Source organism: Athene noctua, chromosome 1 (genome assembly GCF_965140245.1).
Source record: "Athene noctua chromosome 1, bAthNoc1.hap1.1, whole genome shotgun sequence".
Classification (NCBI taxonomy): domain Eukaryota; kingdom Metazoa; phylum Chordata; class Aves; order Strigiformes; family Strigidae; genus Athene; species Athene noctua.
In genome coordinates, this window is record NC_134037.1 from 165,684,053 (window position 1) to 165,700,252 (window position 16,200).

Genomic DNA, 16,200 nt, shown 5'->3' on the forward strand with positions numbered 1-16,200 from the left:
CTGCCATTTGCTTGAAGAACACAAATATCCTGGCTCCAGTTTGAGTGATAACGGAAACTCACACCTTCCTTAACTATCTGCTATTTCATCGAAGTGACAAAATGAGTGTAAAAGGCAGTTCCTGGATACAAAGTCTATCCTTATAAAATAATAGCTATTTGTTTCAGTGGATAAGATGGTTTCATAGCACTGCAGTTTCACTCCTTATACTGTGCTTGGATGAAAATTATTGTCCATATGTGTTTCCAAGTGACTCTGTCAAACTGTGAAACTAAAGATCAAAACTGAATAATGGAAAACAAGTAATGTGCAAGACATACACTGTACTCCATAGCACGACGCAATGCATCTTTTTGCTTTCTCAGACTAAAACTAATTGGTGCACCTGAAGTTAAACCAGAAAACTCCTCTAAGTTTTACATTTTGAATGTTTAGTTTTTCCTCCCTTTCAATACCTTCTAATCACCACAGCCAATTAGTTTTAGTTCAAGGAATTTCTAACTCGTCTACTGTGACTATGTGCTGTCCCTGCAAACAGTTCTTCTTCCTGACATAGTCATCCAGGATCACCCACATTGCAACCCTGAGGATTTTAAGCAAATGGACTTTACTTGAGCTATACAATTAGTTGCTGGTTACCTATCCTTCATCCATTTGACTGTTGGAGCTGGGTCTCCCACAGCTTTGCAAGGGAGGACAATGTCCTTCATCCAGGGAGTTGTCACTGTGCCGCTGAATGTCAAAATCCTGGCAGGAGCTGAGCAAAAGAGAGAAAAAAAGGTTGATATTAGGTGTTAATTCATACGGTCCTTGGAAGGGAATCACAGACATACGGAATTAAATGTGGAAAACTAAACTAATCTGTTTTAAGCTGTGTTTTTAGGAAACTAATTCCTTTTAACTCATAATATCAGCTATTTATTCAAACACAAATATTCTAGTATCTAGTATCTGGAAGACAAGTAACTAAAAGCGATATTGATGCAGAGGACTGGAAGAGTCCTTGTGGAGGAAAATTGCAAAACCAGTTATAGATAGTTTACTGATTTTTATGTATTTCATAGTAGAAATTATAGATGAAAATGTCAAACACCTATGGTATTAAGTAAAATAAACCTTCATATATGTACATGTTAGTACATTGCAGTCTATCTGAAGTCCACAAAGATGAAAAAACTCTTAAGTCAGTTTGTGTCAGCTCTCATATCATCTAAATATATCACCAAAAATATAACTCCTGCAGTTTGTTTATAATATACAGGAACACTAGGGTTGTGTTAGAGCTTTATTGTATGTTATTACTCAGAAATGACCCTTGATAGAAATAGACTTGTTGTTGGCCTCTAAATATACAATTCAAAGGCACGTACTGAATACAGATGCATGAAATACTGTTATTTTTAATCCTGACCTACTTCAGTCATGCACACTGATCAGAAGTTTTACTTAATAATCCATTTTGCACCAATTAGAAAAACATGAAAATGAGAACCAACATCGAATAAAAACTGGGACAGTTCATCTCAGAAAAAAAAAATCACGCACAAAAGAAGAGGCCTTGAAGAATTAAGGGAAATCACTCGAGTAGGCTGCAGTGGGGCATGATATATTCATAAAAAGAAGAGATTTCACAGATTATATGATCAGTTTGGACGTGTTGCCTATGTTCTCTTCAAGCATTGTTGAAGACTAAGCTTCTTAAGACATTTTTCTCAGATCAAAATTTTAACTAAAAATACAAGAAGTGGCTCTTTAAAGATTTAGGGTAATGGACAAAGTCAAGGTTAGGAAATGGGAGACATGTCCCATCCTGGCTAAAGAGCAGCTGAAGACCCCTGGCTCCCTCCTTCTGGCAGCTCTGATGGTTCATCCTGGCAGGAGAGTGCCGCAGCGAGTGCTGCCCTGAGGAGGTGGTACACCAGAATGGTGCAAAGACACTGGTCAGTCAGTAAGTCTCATGATACAGCCTTGCTATCCACAGTGGCACTCCTAAGACCATATCTTCTAGACAAGTACATTGGTCTATACTGCCACAAGCCATGGGCTAATCAACCAAGCTAACTGAAACAGAAAATGCTCAATCTACCCAGAGACATGGTGTGAAATGCTGACTCCACTGAAGTCAGTGTGGTAAGTGTTGGAAGCATGAGAAAAGCAAAACAGTGAGCACATTGACACAAAAAAATGTGTAACACACACATTTCCTTGACACAGGGTGCCCATAGCAAGCACAGGACCGGATGAAGGGCTACTGATTTGTGTTTGTCATGGTGCCAAGGAGGAATGCAAAGTGAGGTGTAGGCTGCGTGGTCCCACCCTTTCGCTTATCTCAAGGATTTCTGCAGTGGCCAGCCGGCCTTGTTTCTCATCCTCCCTCTTTTTCTCACAAAAACCAGCTGTATCCCTTGCACCAAGGAATGTACTGTGTTGTTACTCAAAAGATAATGGCTTGACTACTACAGTCCCATCCGCTTACACATACATACTAAGATAAATAATACCCTCAGTTTGTGTCTAACTCAGAGGGACAATAATCTGACACCAAATCAGAGGGACAGATCGATGTGTTTGTGCTCCACCACCCCCACCCCCAATAAGAGATGCCTTTTGATAAGATTTGAGCCCTCGGCTATGCTGAGTGATTATTACCTGGGAACTGTGTGATTGCAATAATTTTCCTTTTGTGTAGTACTATATAGCCAACTTGCACTTTTTGCATTTATTGTAGGCAATCGCAAAGAATCTGTAGATGTTGCATGAAAATAAACCATACTGTTCATGAATCTGACTGCTTCTCTTGAATACAACTGGACCTACAGCATATGGGCTCTTTGTGCATCCAGGTCAGACCTATAGTTACGGCCCTAATTGACCTACCTATTAAGAGATAAGTCCAGCCGTCCCTAGCCCCTCTAATCAATGAGGACTGGCTAGAACGCAAGGGGATTCATCTCTTACCAAATTAATTAATCTCCTTAAATGCAACACAGTGTTACAAGGCTCACTTGTCTTCAGTGGTGCCAGGATTTCATTGCAAGAGATATCTAATGGTACTCGTGCCATCTTAAAAAAAATGCAGGAGATGCTGTCAGGTGTGACTATCTGCAACACACCCGTAAGCATCTGGACTGCTCGTAGTAGCTGCAATGCATTCTGAGCAATGGTGGTTAGAAAGTCAAATTCCTGTTCCAGGCTACATTCCCTCTGTAACATGAAGCCTCAAAACTCATTTAAAATGAACTATTAATTCTCTTCTCCCTGGCTTTCCCACCTCTCCAGTGTTTCTTGGAAAGGACTTATGTTGTAGCTCCTGCTTTTCAATATCCTGTGTGTCCCATTTTACAGTGATGTGTGAAAGTAACACAAACCTCACAGAAGCCTAAGCCAGTGGTAAGATTACAGATCATAACTCAGAAATACACATTACAAAAGCATGTTGCACTATTTTTGTGCAAGTACCCACAGCTGTCTATGGACTATCTTATTCCTTTCATGATCTGAGTGCTTTTAAAAGAGAAGGTAAAACAGCATGAAAATTGTTAACTCCAATTTTCTTTATAGCTTAACTTTTAAAAATGTTCTAAGACTGCTAACAGGTATACAAAGAAAAGAAAACTAGAAACAAAATAGATGTCTAGTGAAATTCATCTGAAAGCAATAGGTTTGAAATGCTAACAGGCATTCTTAAGGTTAAAATTCCTTAAATCTCACCGACGTCTCACTTGTGAAACAAGGGAGCTTTAAGCAGCATGTGGGCAGTTCAGCTGCAGAGTTCACCTCTTTGTTATTGAAGACACCCATATGCCTACCAACTACCCACCCACATTGTATTAGATGGTGTGGCACTGGATTAGGACTGAATTTGTTCCTATTTTTTGCAAACTACAGAATCATTAATTTAAGGTAAAGAGGTGCCTTCACAGAACAGTGCATTCTCTTATGCTAATATGGTTCTCTGCATGTTTGTTTAAATTATGAATCTTATTACCTATACTTACTGCCATAGATAAGAAATAGGCAGAAATTCTTTGCAAGAGGCTGTAACACACTTTTTCTTTAGAGGACACAACTGAATTTTAAAAGAAAAGTATATAGGGAAACTGAACAAGAGCTATGATAGTTATATAACTACCTGAAAGGAAGCTGCAGAGAGCTGGGTTTGAGCCTCTTTAGCCTAGTAGAAAGCAACAGGACAAGAGGGAATAGCCTCAAGTTGCGCCAGGGAAAGTTCAGACTAGATATTAGGAAGCATTTCTTTCCAGAAGGGGTTGTTAGGTGTTGGAATGGGCTGCGCAGGGAGGTGGTGGAGTCCCCATCCCTGGAGGTGTTCAAGAGTAGGGTCCATTTAGAGCTTAAGGATATGCTGTGGGTGGGAACTGTGCTAGGCAAACGGTTGGACTAGATGATCTCCAGCGTCCTTTCCAACCTAGGTGATTCTGTGGTAGTTCACTGCAGCTCAGCTTAATCTAAATACAAGGACCATCAGTGAATACCTTGGGTCAGGAGCTTCTTTCATTTACTTTCTCACAGAAGAATATCCTGTGTGTTCCAGTATGATGAACTATTAAAGAAACAGATCGATGGAGTGTGTGTACTGTCATGTAAGCCCCACATGTTGTTTAAAAACATTAAACACACAGAGCAATGTAGGCTAGGAGGCAAATCTATTCAACATCAATGCTCAGGTAGTCTACAAGAACAGGGTAAACTCAGCATTGAAGTCAGAGAGTTATCCCTAGAGGATCAGAATGCCGTGGGTCTAGATGTGTTATTGTCATGTTGCTGGCAAATGCCATCCTCGTCAGTCATGGACAGGAAATAAGAGGAACTAGGTGCATGCAAGGTTTTCTGTCTTTTAGATATATTTCACAGACAAAATCCACAATTTTCAAGTCAGCAATGAAGTGTAATTTGAGGGATGGGGACATAGCCTGCTTACAAGGAGGCTGAACTTTCATTGCCATGATTATTTTCTGTTTGTTGGGTTTTTTTTCTTACTTTTGTCAGTTAATTACAGAGAACAGCAATCTGTTCTGAGAAACGGAGACACTAAAGAAAGAAATGTTAACTTGAATTAAGCTTTCATTTAAATTGGACTATCCATTTTACATCAACCCCCCATCCAGACATTCACATTGTTCTCAAAGGGGTTCTTAAAGGGTTTATAATTAAGTTGACATAATTCAATTCAAAGTTAACTCTCATTAACTGTCATGATGGTATCATTACTTGGACAGTTACTGTGAAATAAGTGGAGAAAAGAAGGAAGCAAACAATGTCACAGTAATGGCCCATAGGATGTTCTTGCACTGGGGATTTGTGGCAAAATCAGGTCATAACTACTTCTAACCCTGTGATATGCTACTTGCTTCAGACGTACTGAGGGGTGAGAGAGGTATTTAAGGGTATTAGCTCTAACCATCCTTCTTCATTGTGTGTCCACTGCTCTCATCACTGATCACCACGTTCTCCCAGATCTCTAAAAGGCCCAGTGATGCATTCATACAGGAAATCTTGTAGATGATACAATAATTTCTAACCTGTCTACATCGAAAGTTCATAAAATTGCTACCTATCAGTATTCCTAGTGTCCCTCACAACCTCCACTAATGTATTATCACTTTTTCAGTCCTAAGTATGTGTAAGAGATACTTGTCCTGAGCATCATCTAATACAGACTTCATACTGGAGTATCATTACTAGCTCTAACATTGGATGCATCTTACAGTCCTTCAAAATAAAGTCTTGTTCACACTGATTTGTCTATTGAAGCAATTAATCATTTTTCCTTAAACTCTTCTTTTCTCATACAAGCTATTTTTAAGCTCATTTATTTGTCATCATGAATCATGTTAAATAAGCTTTGGAAGAGCAGAATTAATTCCAGTTTCCAGTGAGCTTGTTCAGTTTATGTACATATGGGTCAATTTGTAGCTTCTCTATTTTTGGCAAACCAAGAGCAATTGCATACTACATTTCCTCACAACTAGATGTTATGAATCTTGGTACCTGCAAACTCTGCACTGTTCTGCATACTTTCCTCTTTTTTAAATGTCTAGGACATAGAGAAAGAACTTCTAGTGCATTATGTGCAACAGCATCTGCACGCTCCTGGGATTGCCTGAATCCTCAATCTATTAGTATTGCATCACATTCTTGTCTGATTGATTTTCCTCTTATTTGAGCATCTATTTTTATACCTATTTTTGTTTCTTTTTTTTTTTCCTTTTCATCACCACACATTCACTACACACAGGTAACAGCTGCCTTAAAATGGGAAGCACACTGAAACCTTTGCCCTGGTTCCCTGAGGTGCTTTTTCATGATCTTCCTTCATGTCCTTTACACTCCTCATTCACCTTTTAAGATCTCAGCTTTGGTCTCAGTGATATTTATAATGCAGTATGCAGTTATCCTACAAGAAATTCAACAATGGAAAAGCTCCTGATTTTTCAGATCCTTCAGACTTCTCACAGCCTTTCAGATATCCTTCAGGTCACTCCACTAACACTGTGTAGCTACTAAGAGAAAGAATCTTCTCAAAGACTACAAAAAATGCCAGAAAGAAGCAAAAGTAAAAGTGAGTTTTCTCAGTTGGCAGAAAAAAACTGTAAGCAATGGTATGGGGAGCAGGCGTTTCCCTGCTTGTTCTTACTCAGACCTCTTTGCCTTGCTAGACCCTCCCCATATTTACACTGATAAATCTTCCATTGTGATCTACAGTAGTAACTCAGTAGTTACTACAGGCTTCTCACAGCAATGTTGAAAAATATCCATCTCATATGATAAAAACCTTAATTTAGAGATGGGGCAAAGAAAAGACATGAAAATTACTGTCACAAGCCTGAGGAACCCTGTTTGCAACTTCTCTGTATTGGGAAGCTATGTCATGTGTTGAAATAGCACCCTTCAAATACCATCACTGCCATCCATGACAATAGCTCTGATAGTTAATCTACCATCATCAAGCTAGTTTTCTACCACTTACATAAGAAGGAACAGCAGCTTCCCTATGGTGATGGTATATGCTCTTCCATGCAGAAACTGCTTTCATGGTGTCATTTGGCTGAAATTCTGCAAAACTTTTTAAGAAAGCATCTGTCCTCATAAAGCCCTAGACACTTTATTTTACATTACTACATCATTAGCCACATGACTGAAGAATGAGCAGGCTTGTAAAACTGTAAATTCAATTAAATGCACCTAACTTTGCAACTCTAGGAACCTGCGGAATACACTGTTCATACTGGCATGTGGTGTAGTGTTAAAATTTGAGGTGGGGGCAGGGGTGAAATCAGTCTGACTACCCCATGTAGAGATTGAGTACTGATGGGGCTCTTCTCACTTTGCTGTCTAAAACATTAGGTCTCTATCTCCAAGCTATGGTGCTATAGTGTTGTGAGCATCACATTCCACAGTACAGGTAAGGCAGAATTCATGGCCCCAAGCAGTATCTTTTTAATGGAGCAACTAATACAGCTGGAAAAAAATATGCAAGATTGGAGGCACATTATCCCTTTTTCATATCTGAAATAGAAGCAGCAAACTTCAAAGCTAATGCAAGTTGAGAATAATTCTTCAGACTTTAGATATTTTAATCAAACTATTTTATACAGAAGATAGCACACGAGAGATATTAGTAAGGAGAGCAATGATAAAGAAGTTGCATGGCAAGAAAAAAAGAGACGCACACATTCAGAAGGGGATGGGAATCATTTGCAAACTCTCTGTACCCAACAAAAGATAAAAATTGCTCCAAAAAGCAAGTTATGTTCTTCTAAGGTAGGTGGGATGAATTACCCTCTAGAGGAGCACGTCATTCTCTCTCTGCTGACTACAGCAAAAGCTTGGGCAATTACCTGTGAGTTGTCATCTAACTTTTGGAGAGAAATGAAGTTATTCCTGATAAATCCCACTCTCGGTAATCAATGAGGCATAAAGAAACCATGTGATCATTATAGCAGTAATTAGCATTGTAAAGGTCTGGATTGCTTTAAAAAGTGCTGTCACTGTACCTTTAGCTAGTGGTTCCACAGTGATAATCTCGCTGCTGTTGCCTCTTCCCGCAGCAGTCACTGCTACCACCCAGACACTGTACTGGCGATTCCGGCTCAGGTTGGGAATTCTGTAGGAAAACGAGTCGGGAGAGGCTTCAAACTCGCTGATTACCTGTGGTGGGAGAGACAAATATTTCCAGACTAAAATAAACAGTATTTGGACAAAGTCTGCTAAGCTGAGTGCTACAAAGCCTCTTACTTCAGGGTACTTTGAGTAACAATTGCTCCAAGCAGTTGGCAATAAACAGAGCAGACACAATAACTTATTGCAATCAATTTGTATTCAGTGAATTTGGCCTACCTCTTGTTTACAAATTGGTTTTATTCTGATTATGACTTCTATGTTTATTTTTACAGGGTTGGATAAACAATTTAAGTGAACATATTTGACAAATTTTTACTATCAACACTTCTGATAAATAATTTCATTTTACAGAAAACTTTCTCAATAGAGGATTCAGTCCTGCATCTGCTGTGAATTCCGAAGTTTTCTACTCAAGATATGTCTGGTTACGTGGAACTGTTGTGCTGGTGTTCCTTATCCTTGGGTTTGGTGGCTGATTCCTTCAGTAATGGAATGAATCAAGAAATAAAACTGTATTCCGTAACAGACTGTTCAAATTTCCCCCGAGTCTAGTTTTGTTTAATCACAAAATTACTTCCATTCAAAGATTCCCAGCAGAAGGTCATCTCAGCTATTTAGCTGCATTAGCAGGGAAGAAGTAGTGCTGGAAGAAATGCCAGTTCAGTCTATTCTTGCACTGTCACTCAAGTGCTTTGGCCGTGGGCTGCAGCGAAGGCGACCAGCTGCTATGCAGTACTCACTTACCGGTGAGATGTTCTGCAGTCTACTTGAAGTGAACTGTGTGAGGAAAGGTGTGGAGGAATATATAGATTCCTCCAGCGGACATGGGCTTTGTGCACCTCATCACATCCTCCACAGGAACCTCAACTCCTTAGTGGAGGAGAACGGAAACCTCGTCAGCCCTGAACAGTATTACGATGCTCAGTACAGCCAGTTTTATTTCTGATATGGGCTTTGTGATTCTTGTACGTAAAAGTAGAGGGGTAATGAACCATTAGAATGAATAATACTCACTTCCCTGTGCAATACTGAGCATGGTAATGGCTAACTAATGCTAGGCTAAAACTAATTAGAACATTAATGACATAGAAAAGAAGATTTTACTAGGAATCAGCATTAAAAAGAATTCATCAGTGTAATCTAAACTTGATACAGACTGACAGAAAGTGTGCAAGGAATCTCTTTGATATACAAATATCTGCTGGTGGTAAAGGCCAATTTAATCTGATTAGCATTTCAAAAGCCAGGTTGACCTGAAAGCATTGGAATATGTAGTCCTTCAAAGTGAATTCTAGATAAACACTTCTCCAGTGTGAACTGGTAGCCAGTTTCAGCTACTAAATGGGTCACTGTGTTTCTCTATTCTTGAGCTGGAACCTCCTATGGCCAGGAGAAGAGGGGAGTTCATCTCATCTCACTTCTGACACCTAGACTGAAGACATTTGTATCTCAGCCAATCACTCTGACTCCCTTCAAAGACCATATAAAGGAAAAGTAACTTCTGGCCTATTTGAGACACATGCATTGCAGTAGGGTGAGTCATGCCCTTGACATACCTACATTTCCCCACCAACTAAAAAAGTGTCCATATAACTAGCCCAGGTACAGTTAGTTATCTGTGCTGAAGGCATCTGAATGTACTTGTGTTTTGCCAATTATTAGGCCTAGCATAAAGGACACAGCCAGCATAAAGATGAACCAATAACCAAATTGTATTTGATACAAAAGGATCAGTATATGGGTGAGCACTGGGAGTACAAACAAGTCAGTCAGATTATACATAACTGACATCAATCCCACTGACCCCAACAACGACACCACATGACCAACAATAGGGAGAATAAATGGTGAAATGCAGTTTCCCATAGAAGGGACAGGAGACAACCAAGTCAACAAGCCAAACACATAAGACCAAGGAAGCCACATACTGAATCTCTACACAGGCCACGCTTACAAAAGCCAGACCTGACTGGAGCCCAGTTCCAGGGAGGCAGGAGGTCCTTCCCCAAGAGGGAACTTTGCACAGTACATCCACCTCACAGACAGACACTCCCCTTCCTGCAAGTGGTCCCAGCTTTTATCCCTCAGTGGGACACCTGACCTTTGTTTACTTAATGTGGGACACCTTGGGCTCATTTACCTAATGGCTCTCCCTGCAAGGCCAGCCGCACCCTGGAGAGAAGCCTAAAGGCAAACTCACCACATCTTTGTGAAGGGCTGTGGGAATCACCCATATGTCAACCTTAATTTGGGGCTTGGGGTTGAAACTCCAGCATTTCAACTTGTTAAATCAAATACTTAATTTTGATTAACTAAAATACTTACCCCCCAGCTTCTATAACGATGTATGCCTGTATTTGCTTCTACAAGAATACATTCTGTTTCCTCAATGGAGACTTAACTTTTCTGGGCAGACTTGTATGGTCCAGCTATCAGTTATATAGGGTCAACACAAGCCCAAATGGGGACCTTGCTGTACTTTTTAGCCAATCCAATTGCTCCTGTCAAAATGCCAAGTCAGTTTGTCCCATTTAGCAAGCACTTGCCTGGGTTTCCACTCTGATATGAAGAGGTCGGTGCAGGCAGACACTTGTATTATTATGTGAAATATTACAGCAGGTTTTGAGAACCATCTGTCTTGACATTTACACAAGAATATTGGACAAATGCCCATAGCTTGACAGGCTGGATCTATGTGAGGTCATACATAAAAATTAAGGTATTGATCATGGCACAGAAGGCTGAATTTTAATATTCATGAGGCAGCATTTTCTAGGGTTAATTTGAAAGTCAAACAGGCTAGGCTGTCTCTGGCATTTAGGCTCCACTCATTAATGCAGCTATCTAGCACAAGCTACTTTTAAACCACCTACTAACATGGGACGTGGATACAGCATTTAGGAACAGCTAACTATCGCAGATTTCCTTACTGCTAAACTTTCATTCCAGCAAGCATCAGTCCAGCTAAACTTACACTGTTTTCTCCATGACTCCCATGGCTTATGAAAGGGCCATATGGCTGCCTTTGGAAGCCACTCCTAATACTGCAGATCTCCTGCTTGAAGCGCCTCACTGCTCTGCTCCCCTCTGCAATGGCAGAGATCGGAACATTCAGGCAGTAATACGCCCTGTATACAATTGCTAAACAGAGATCAGAGAAATCTGGCTTGAGATTTTATGGTTTGGGGTAAGATGAGCAGCTATGCAGAAAAGGAGAACCTCAGCCTTCAAACTTACATCTCTGGCACTAAGCACTCCTGCTCTGAGAACCAAAGTTAAAAACAAAACTAAAAAACAATCAATCCTCCAAAATTCCTCTGGTTGAAATGTGTTCGTCTAGAAGAGCAGGCAAAATTGTCTTAGAACAGAGGAGCTCTCTCTCCCTGGAACTCCAAAGATGGGATGATTACAGAAATAGTTTCTCTAGTGCCTTTTAAAATGCCTTGTCTTCAATTCCATTCTTTCACCCACAGAAAGCCAACATCATTTGCACATTTGCAACTGGAGCTACTCTAAATATGAATTCAATTATTCAGGGAATTAATTTATTAACTGAATCTGGTAAGCATATCTTCACTACATTAATGATTCTTATTTTCTTAAAACAAACTGCTATAGCAAAAGATTTTGGTTTCTAACTAGTTAACATACACCTGTTTCCTCAGCTAGCATTCCTTTATAAATTCCTGGGGGTGCTCCTGTGGCAAAGAACTGATTTTACTTTTAACTTTTTCCTGTCATTTCAATTAGACCAACATGCCAGAGACTTTCATTACACTTGAAAAAAAAAAAAAAAAGGGAGCTTTGTCAGCAAAGAGAAGATTAAACAATTGAAATAAGAAATATTTTAAAGGAATGTCACCTTGTCACATATTGGTCTTTGCATGTTCCAGTATGAAACATATACTGTGGTTTTATCCTGAAAGCAGTAACATGCTTGCTCAAGGGATTTTTTTTCTAACTGCTTTTTTCATTCAGTTTATAGATGATGGGTTAATTTTTCTTTGGTCTTTAGCTCATTGTCTAAGAAGCACAGACAGGGCCAAGTCTCTAAAAAGTCAGCAAGGGCTGTGAAGAATAAAATTAAATTAAAGGTCTTTATCAGGGTGCAGTCAATCTTCTTCCCAAGCCAGGCAATAACAAGAGATGCTGAGCAACAGCCACTGCAGGGAGCATAATTTTCCTCACATGCAACTCCAGTTCTATTGGTGTACATTGCTTTGTACACTCTGAAGCAGTATGCCATCTCCTGGCATTTCTCACTCCTTTTGAAAGTAATCAGATAGGTAATGTCCATAAACTCTGAACTCTTTGGCTGGAATTTTGTTTTGTTTGTTTGTTGTTTTTAACTCAGCTTGGGAAAACTTCAAAAAGGTGCTTTAGAAGAAAAATAGTTTTGTAACAGTTTTTCAAGCAATTGGGGAGATTCCCAAGCAGAGAGGTAAGGCAAGAGGTAGCATTTACTGTGGACTGGGAGATTATTCAGTCAAAGCAAGCCTGCACCTTGCCTACAACTGCATCTACACAACTTCTGATATAAGAAAGGTGTACTGATGATCTCTATCTTCTTATTCTCTGCAAGTTGCAGGAAACTTAGAGGTTAAATGAGAAAACCGGAAGGCGACTTTAAGGACAAGAGTGAAAAGCAAGAAACACCCCAGGTTTGTGGTGTGTGTTGTGAAGTAAGAGCGTATACAAGTTGGCTACCTGTATACTGGTTGCCTCATCTTGAAAATAAAACAAAACAAAACAAAACAAAACAAAACAAAAAACTAGAATGGCATGTGTGTTTTCACTATGAATTTAGGTATAAAATATGGCCGTAGGAACATCTAAAAACAGGTCTGGAAGGACTGTGAAGTTCACTCAAGCCTATTCCTGTAAACTAGGTTCATCTATAGCTGCACAATTTCAGTCAGATGTTTGTCCAACCTTATTTTGAAGACTTACAATAAATGGAGACTTTGCAACTCCCTACACTGCAAGACTTGTTCCACTGCTTAACTAATCTCACTATTAGAAAGTTTTCTTGAAATCTAGCTTGAGTTTCCTGCTGCAGCTTAAGCCCATAGATTCTTTTTCAGTCTATTAGGAACACAGAGAATAGATTATTGCCTCCATCTTTGCACAGTCTTTAGACTGCATGAATTTTTATCATTCCTTTCCCCACCAGTACCCTTACCTTTTTACAACTTAATAACCCCGATGCTTTCAACATCGTCCAGAAATCACATTTTCTCCAACAGTTTCTCTAATATTATCTGCTGTTACCCTTCGGATTCTTTAACAATGGTCCATAGCCTTCTCAGATATAGTTTCCAAACCTGTATTCAACAACTTCAAGGTATGACGTTTGGCTTTGCACAACAGGATTATAAAGGTAGCTAATGTTCATCTTGGGATGCGCAATAACCTCAAAATCCTCTTCTGAAGAATCTAGTCAATTGCTCTCTACCCAGTACTTTTGTCATTAGTTATTCATAGTATCCATTTGCTTGCAGTTACCCTTACTAAATTTTATCTAACTTTTTCCAGACCAATTTCCCAGTTCATCAAGGCCCATCTGAGCTCTAGTTCTGTCCCCAGTGTACTTGCAATCCCTCCCAGCCTTGTATCTCCTGTAAATTTAATAGGCATTCTCGCTATTTCATTATCCAGGTCACTAATGGAACCACTGAACAAAAGTGGACTCAGGAGAGATATCCCTGCTGCTCCCTCCTGCCCACAACAACAAACTACTGGTTTCATAGCCTCCCACAAAACAGCAATCAGTTTTTTATCAGGCCTGAGCTGTCTCAGTGAAACCGAGTTTGACTAGCTAGGTTTCTCTCAATAAATATGCATCCTCTGGGCTTATTTCTTCTGCTAAATGGGAGAGAGCCAGGGAGTGTGTTGAGAACTCCACCCTGATGTTCCACATCACTTTTTAACTTGATCTCTAGCTCAGTTTTGTACTACTCTAGATAGCTCTCTTCAAAACAAACCTGCTTAGAGGGATTAGTGCTAAGCAGTGTAGACAGACATCAGTCAATGTCACATACTCTTGGGGCTAGGTGCTGCTCCTTGGCCCTTGTTTAATTAGCACTACAGATGAGATCTACAATGAGCACAGAGTCTCATCAGTAATTAAAGTTTTAGTTCTACAAGGTCAAAACACAAAGATGTCCATCTTTTTGCACAACACTATCACAGAAATGTCCACCCTGCTCTACCTCAGGCCTTTGTTGCTCCTGGAACTGATGTTTTAGAGTCTCTTGGACTGACAAAGTTATCCAGTAATGGGGACCACAAGTTATTTCTATCTGGAAGCAAATTCAGTTAATATGAAATCAATATATTATTGTATTTATAGAGCATGAACTTCAAGTTCTGCATCCATGAACAGAGTAGACAGACCACTGATGTGCCCTCTCAGTGAACTCCCTAAAGATGTGAAACTCTGCCTGAGGTAATGGACTAGTACTTTTCTCCGGGACTGCTGGCTTTTGCCTTGCTTCCTTTCACAGATGGACAGACTGTCAGAGCTGCAAATAACCACCAATCCTGGACCACAGTTTTCAGTAAGACTCTGGATACCACTTTGGTCATGTAATAACTTCTGTTCAGGTCTTGCTATTTTGGTTCACGAATTGAAACATGACACCTGTTTTTCAGTCAGCATTATTGAAGATAACTGTTGTAAACAGAAGCTGTTCACAAAACAGAATGCAGCTTCCGTATAAAATGTTAGGTGTTTTTTGTTTTGTTTTGTTTTTCGCCTTAAATGCAGAACTGAAGTGTTAGAAAATTCAAGATGGAAATTTTAGAAACAATAGAGGCAGCTCCCTCCCTTTTCACCTGCAGAAAAATCTTGCAAATCCATTTCCAGGAATTACGCCTGGACTTCCAGGTAACCCATGTAGTCAAGGAGTCTGTTGCTTTGGAGCCACCGAGGTACACCACCTGCTTGCCCCTTTGCTGCAACTCACAGAGTCCATCAGCCTTCTGGGGCTCATGATCAGGGAAGCAGCATGTGGTGTCATGGGCTGGTGACTACAGGAAGGTCAGCAGACCAGCTTCTGCACTGCCAGGAGTTCTGCTGCCTCCTTTGGTGGCCCCAAGAAATCACCAGGTTTGTTCAGAGCATTTCAGTCAACTCACAAATTGTATGACACCATCTGGTCCCAAGTGCTTTGTCCCGTATATGATACAGAAGGGAATGGAATAAATTCAAACCTCCTGAAATACACTGCAACTGACACCAGGGACTTACTGTTAGACTATATTGATATATCTTTATGTGAGACTAGATAGTGAGACAAGACCAGTTTTATGAAAAAATTAGTATCAAATTAGAAAGGCTTTGCAAGGACACCTTTTAAAAATCATATAAAACAAAACCTTAGCAGAATTAATTTATATTCTGTCACATCTCTCTTGAGGTCTCATCTATGACAAAAATAAGATAGGCAAAAAATGTGAAGTTGATGAAGCAATTACAGGAATGGAAGTACTAGGTTTGGGAGCTGGTAACAAAGCTGTAAAATAACTATAAAAATGCTGTGAATAGTACATGTGGCATATTAAAAAGGACATTTTAAATACCATTCAAAATAATTTTTTTAAATAACCCCAAAATTATACACTAATTCTATAAAGAACAAGAATTAACAAGTATCTTCATGCTGTAAAAAGTACTCTATAGACACAGTGATAAATAGTGCTTGTAGTACACAAATCAATGAACATATATTTAAAATTCAACCTACAGGTTCTGCTGACTCCAGATAAACTTTTGTTCAACAGTGACTTTATCGACTTAGCCAACTTCTGCCAGCTACCTCTCCCCTCTTTTAAAGACACCAAATATAAGTTAACTCATAGTGCAAACCCTACAGTCAGCCCCGGGTACCTGGCAGTGACCTGTGTCTGAAAGAATCTTTGAAAACTGCAATCTACAATTCTGGACTTCTCCAAAGGATTTAGAAAGATACAAAAGCTGAAAGCACAGCAAAGATTCATCTTGGCCTGGAAATATTTCTGTTTATCACCCCTATTTCAGCACTGGAGTCAGCTAGG

General features: G+C 39.7%; 1 protein-coding gene across 3 annotated transcripts in view; it reads right to left on the reverse strand.

Moving 5' to 3' along the window:
• Nucleotides 1-16,200, reverse strand: part of DSCAM (DS cell adhesion molecule) — a 477,293-nt gene that overhangs the window by 57,313 nt on the left and 403,780 nt on the right. For all 3 annotated transcript variants that reach the window (XM_074904021.1, XM_074904029.1, XM_074904038.1), the window contains 2 exons: nucleotides 8,016-8,169; nucleotides 640-757 (listed from right to left, as the gene is read on the reverse strand). In XM_074904021.1, the coding sequence (XP_074760122.1) occupies nucleotides 640-757; nucleotides 8,016-8,169 (272 nt within the window). The remainder of the gene's footprint in view (nucleotides 1-639; nucleotides 758-8,015; nucleotides 8,170-16,200) is intronic.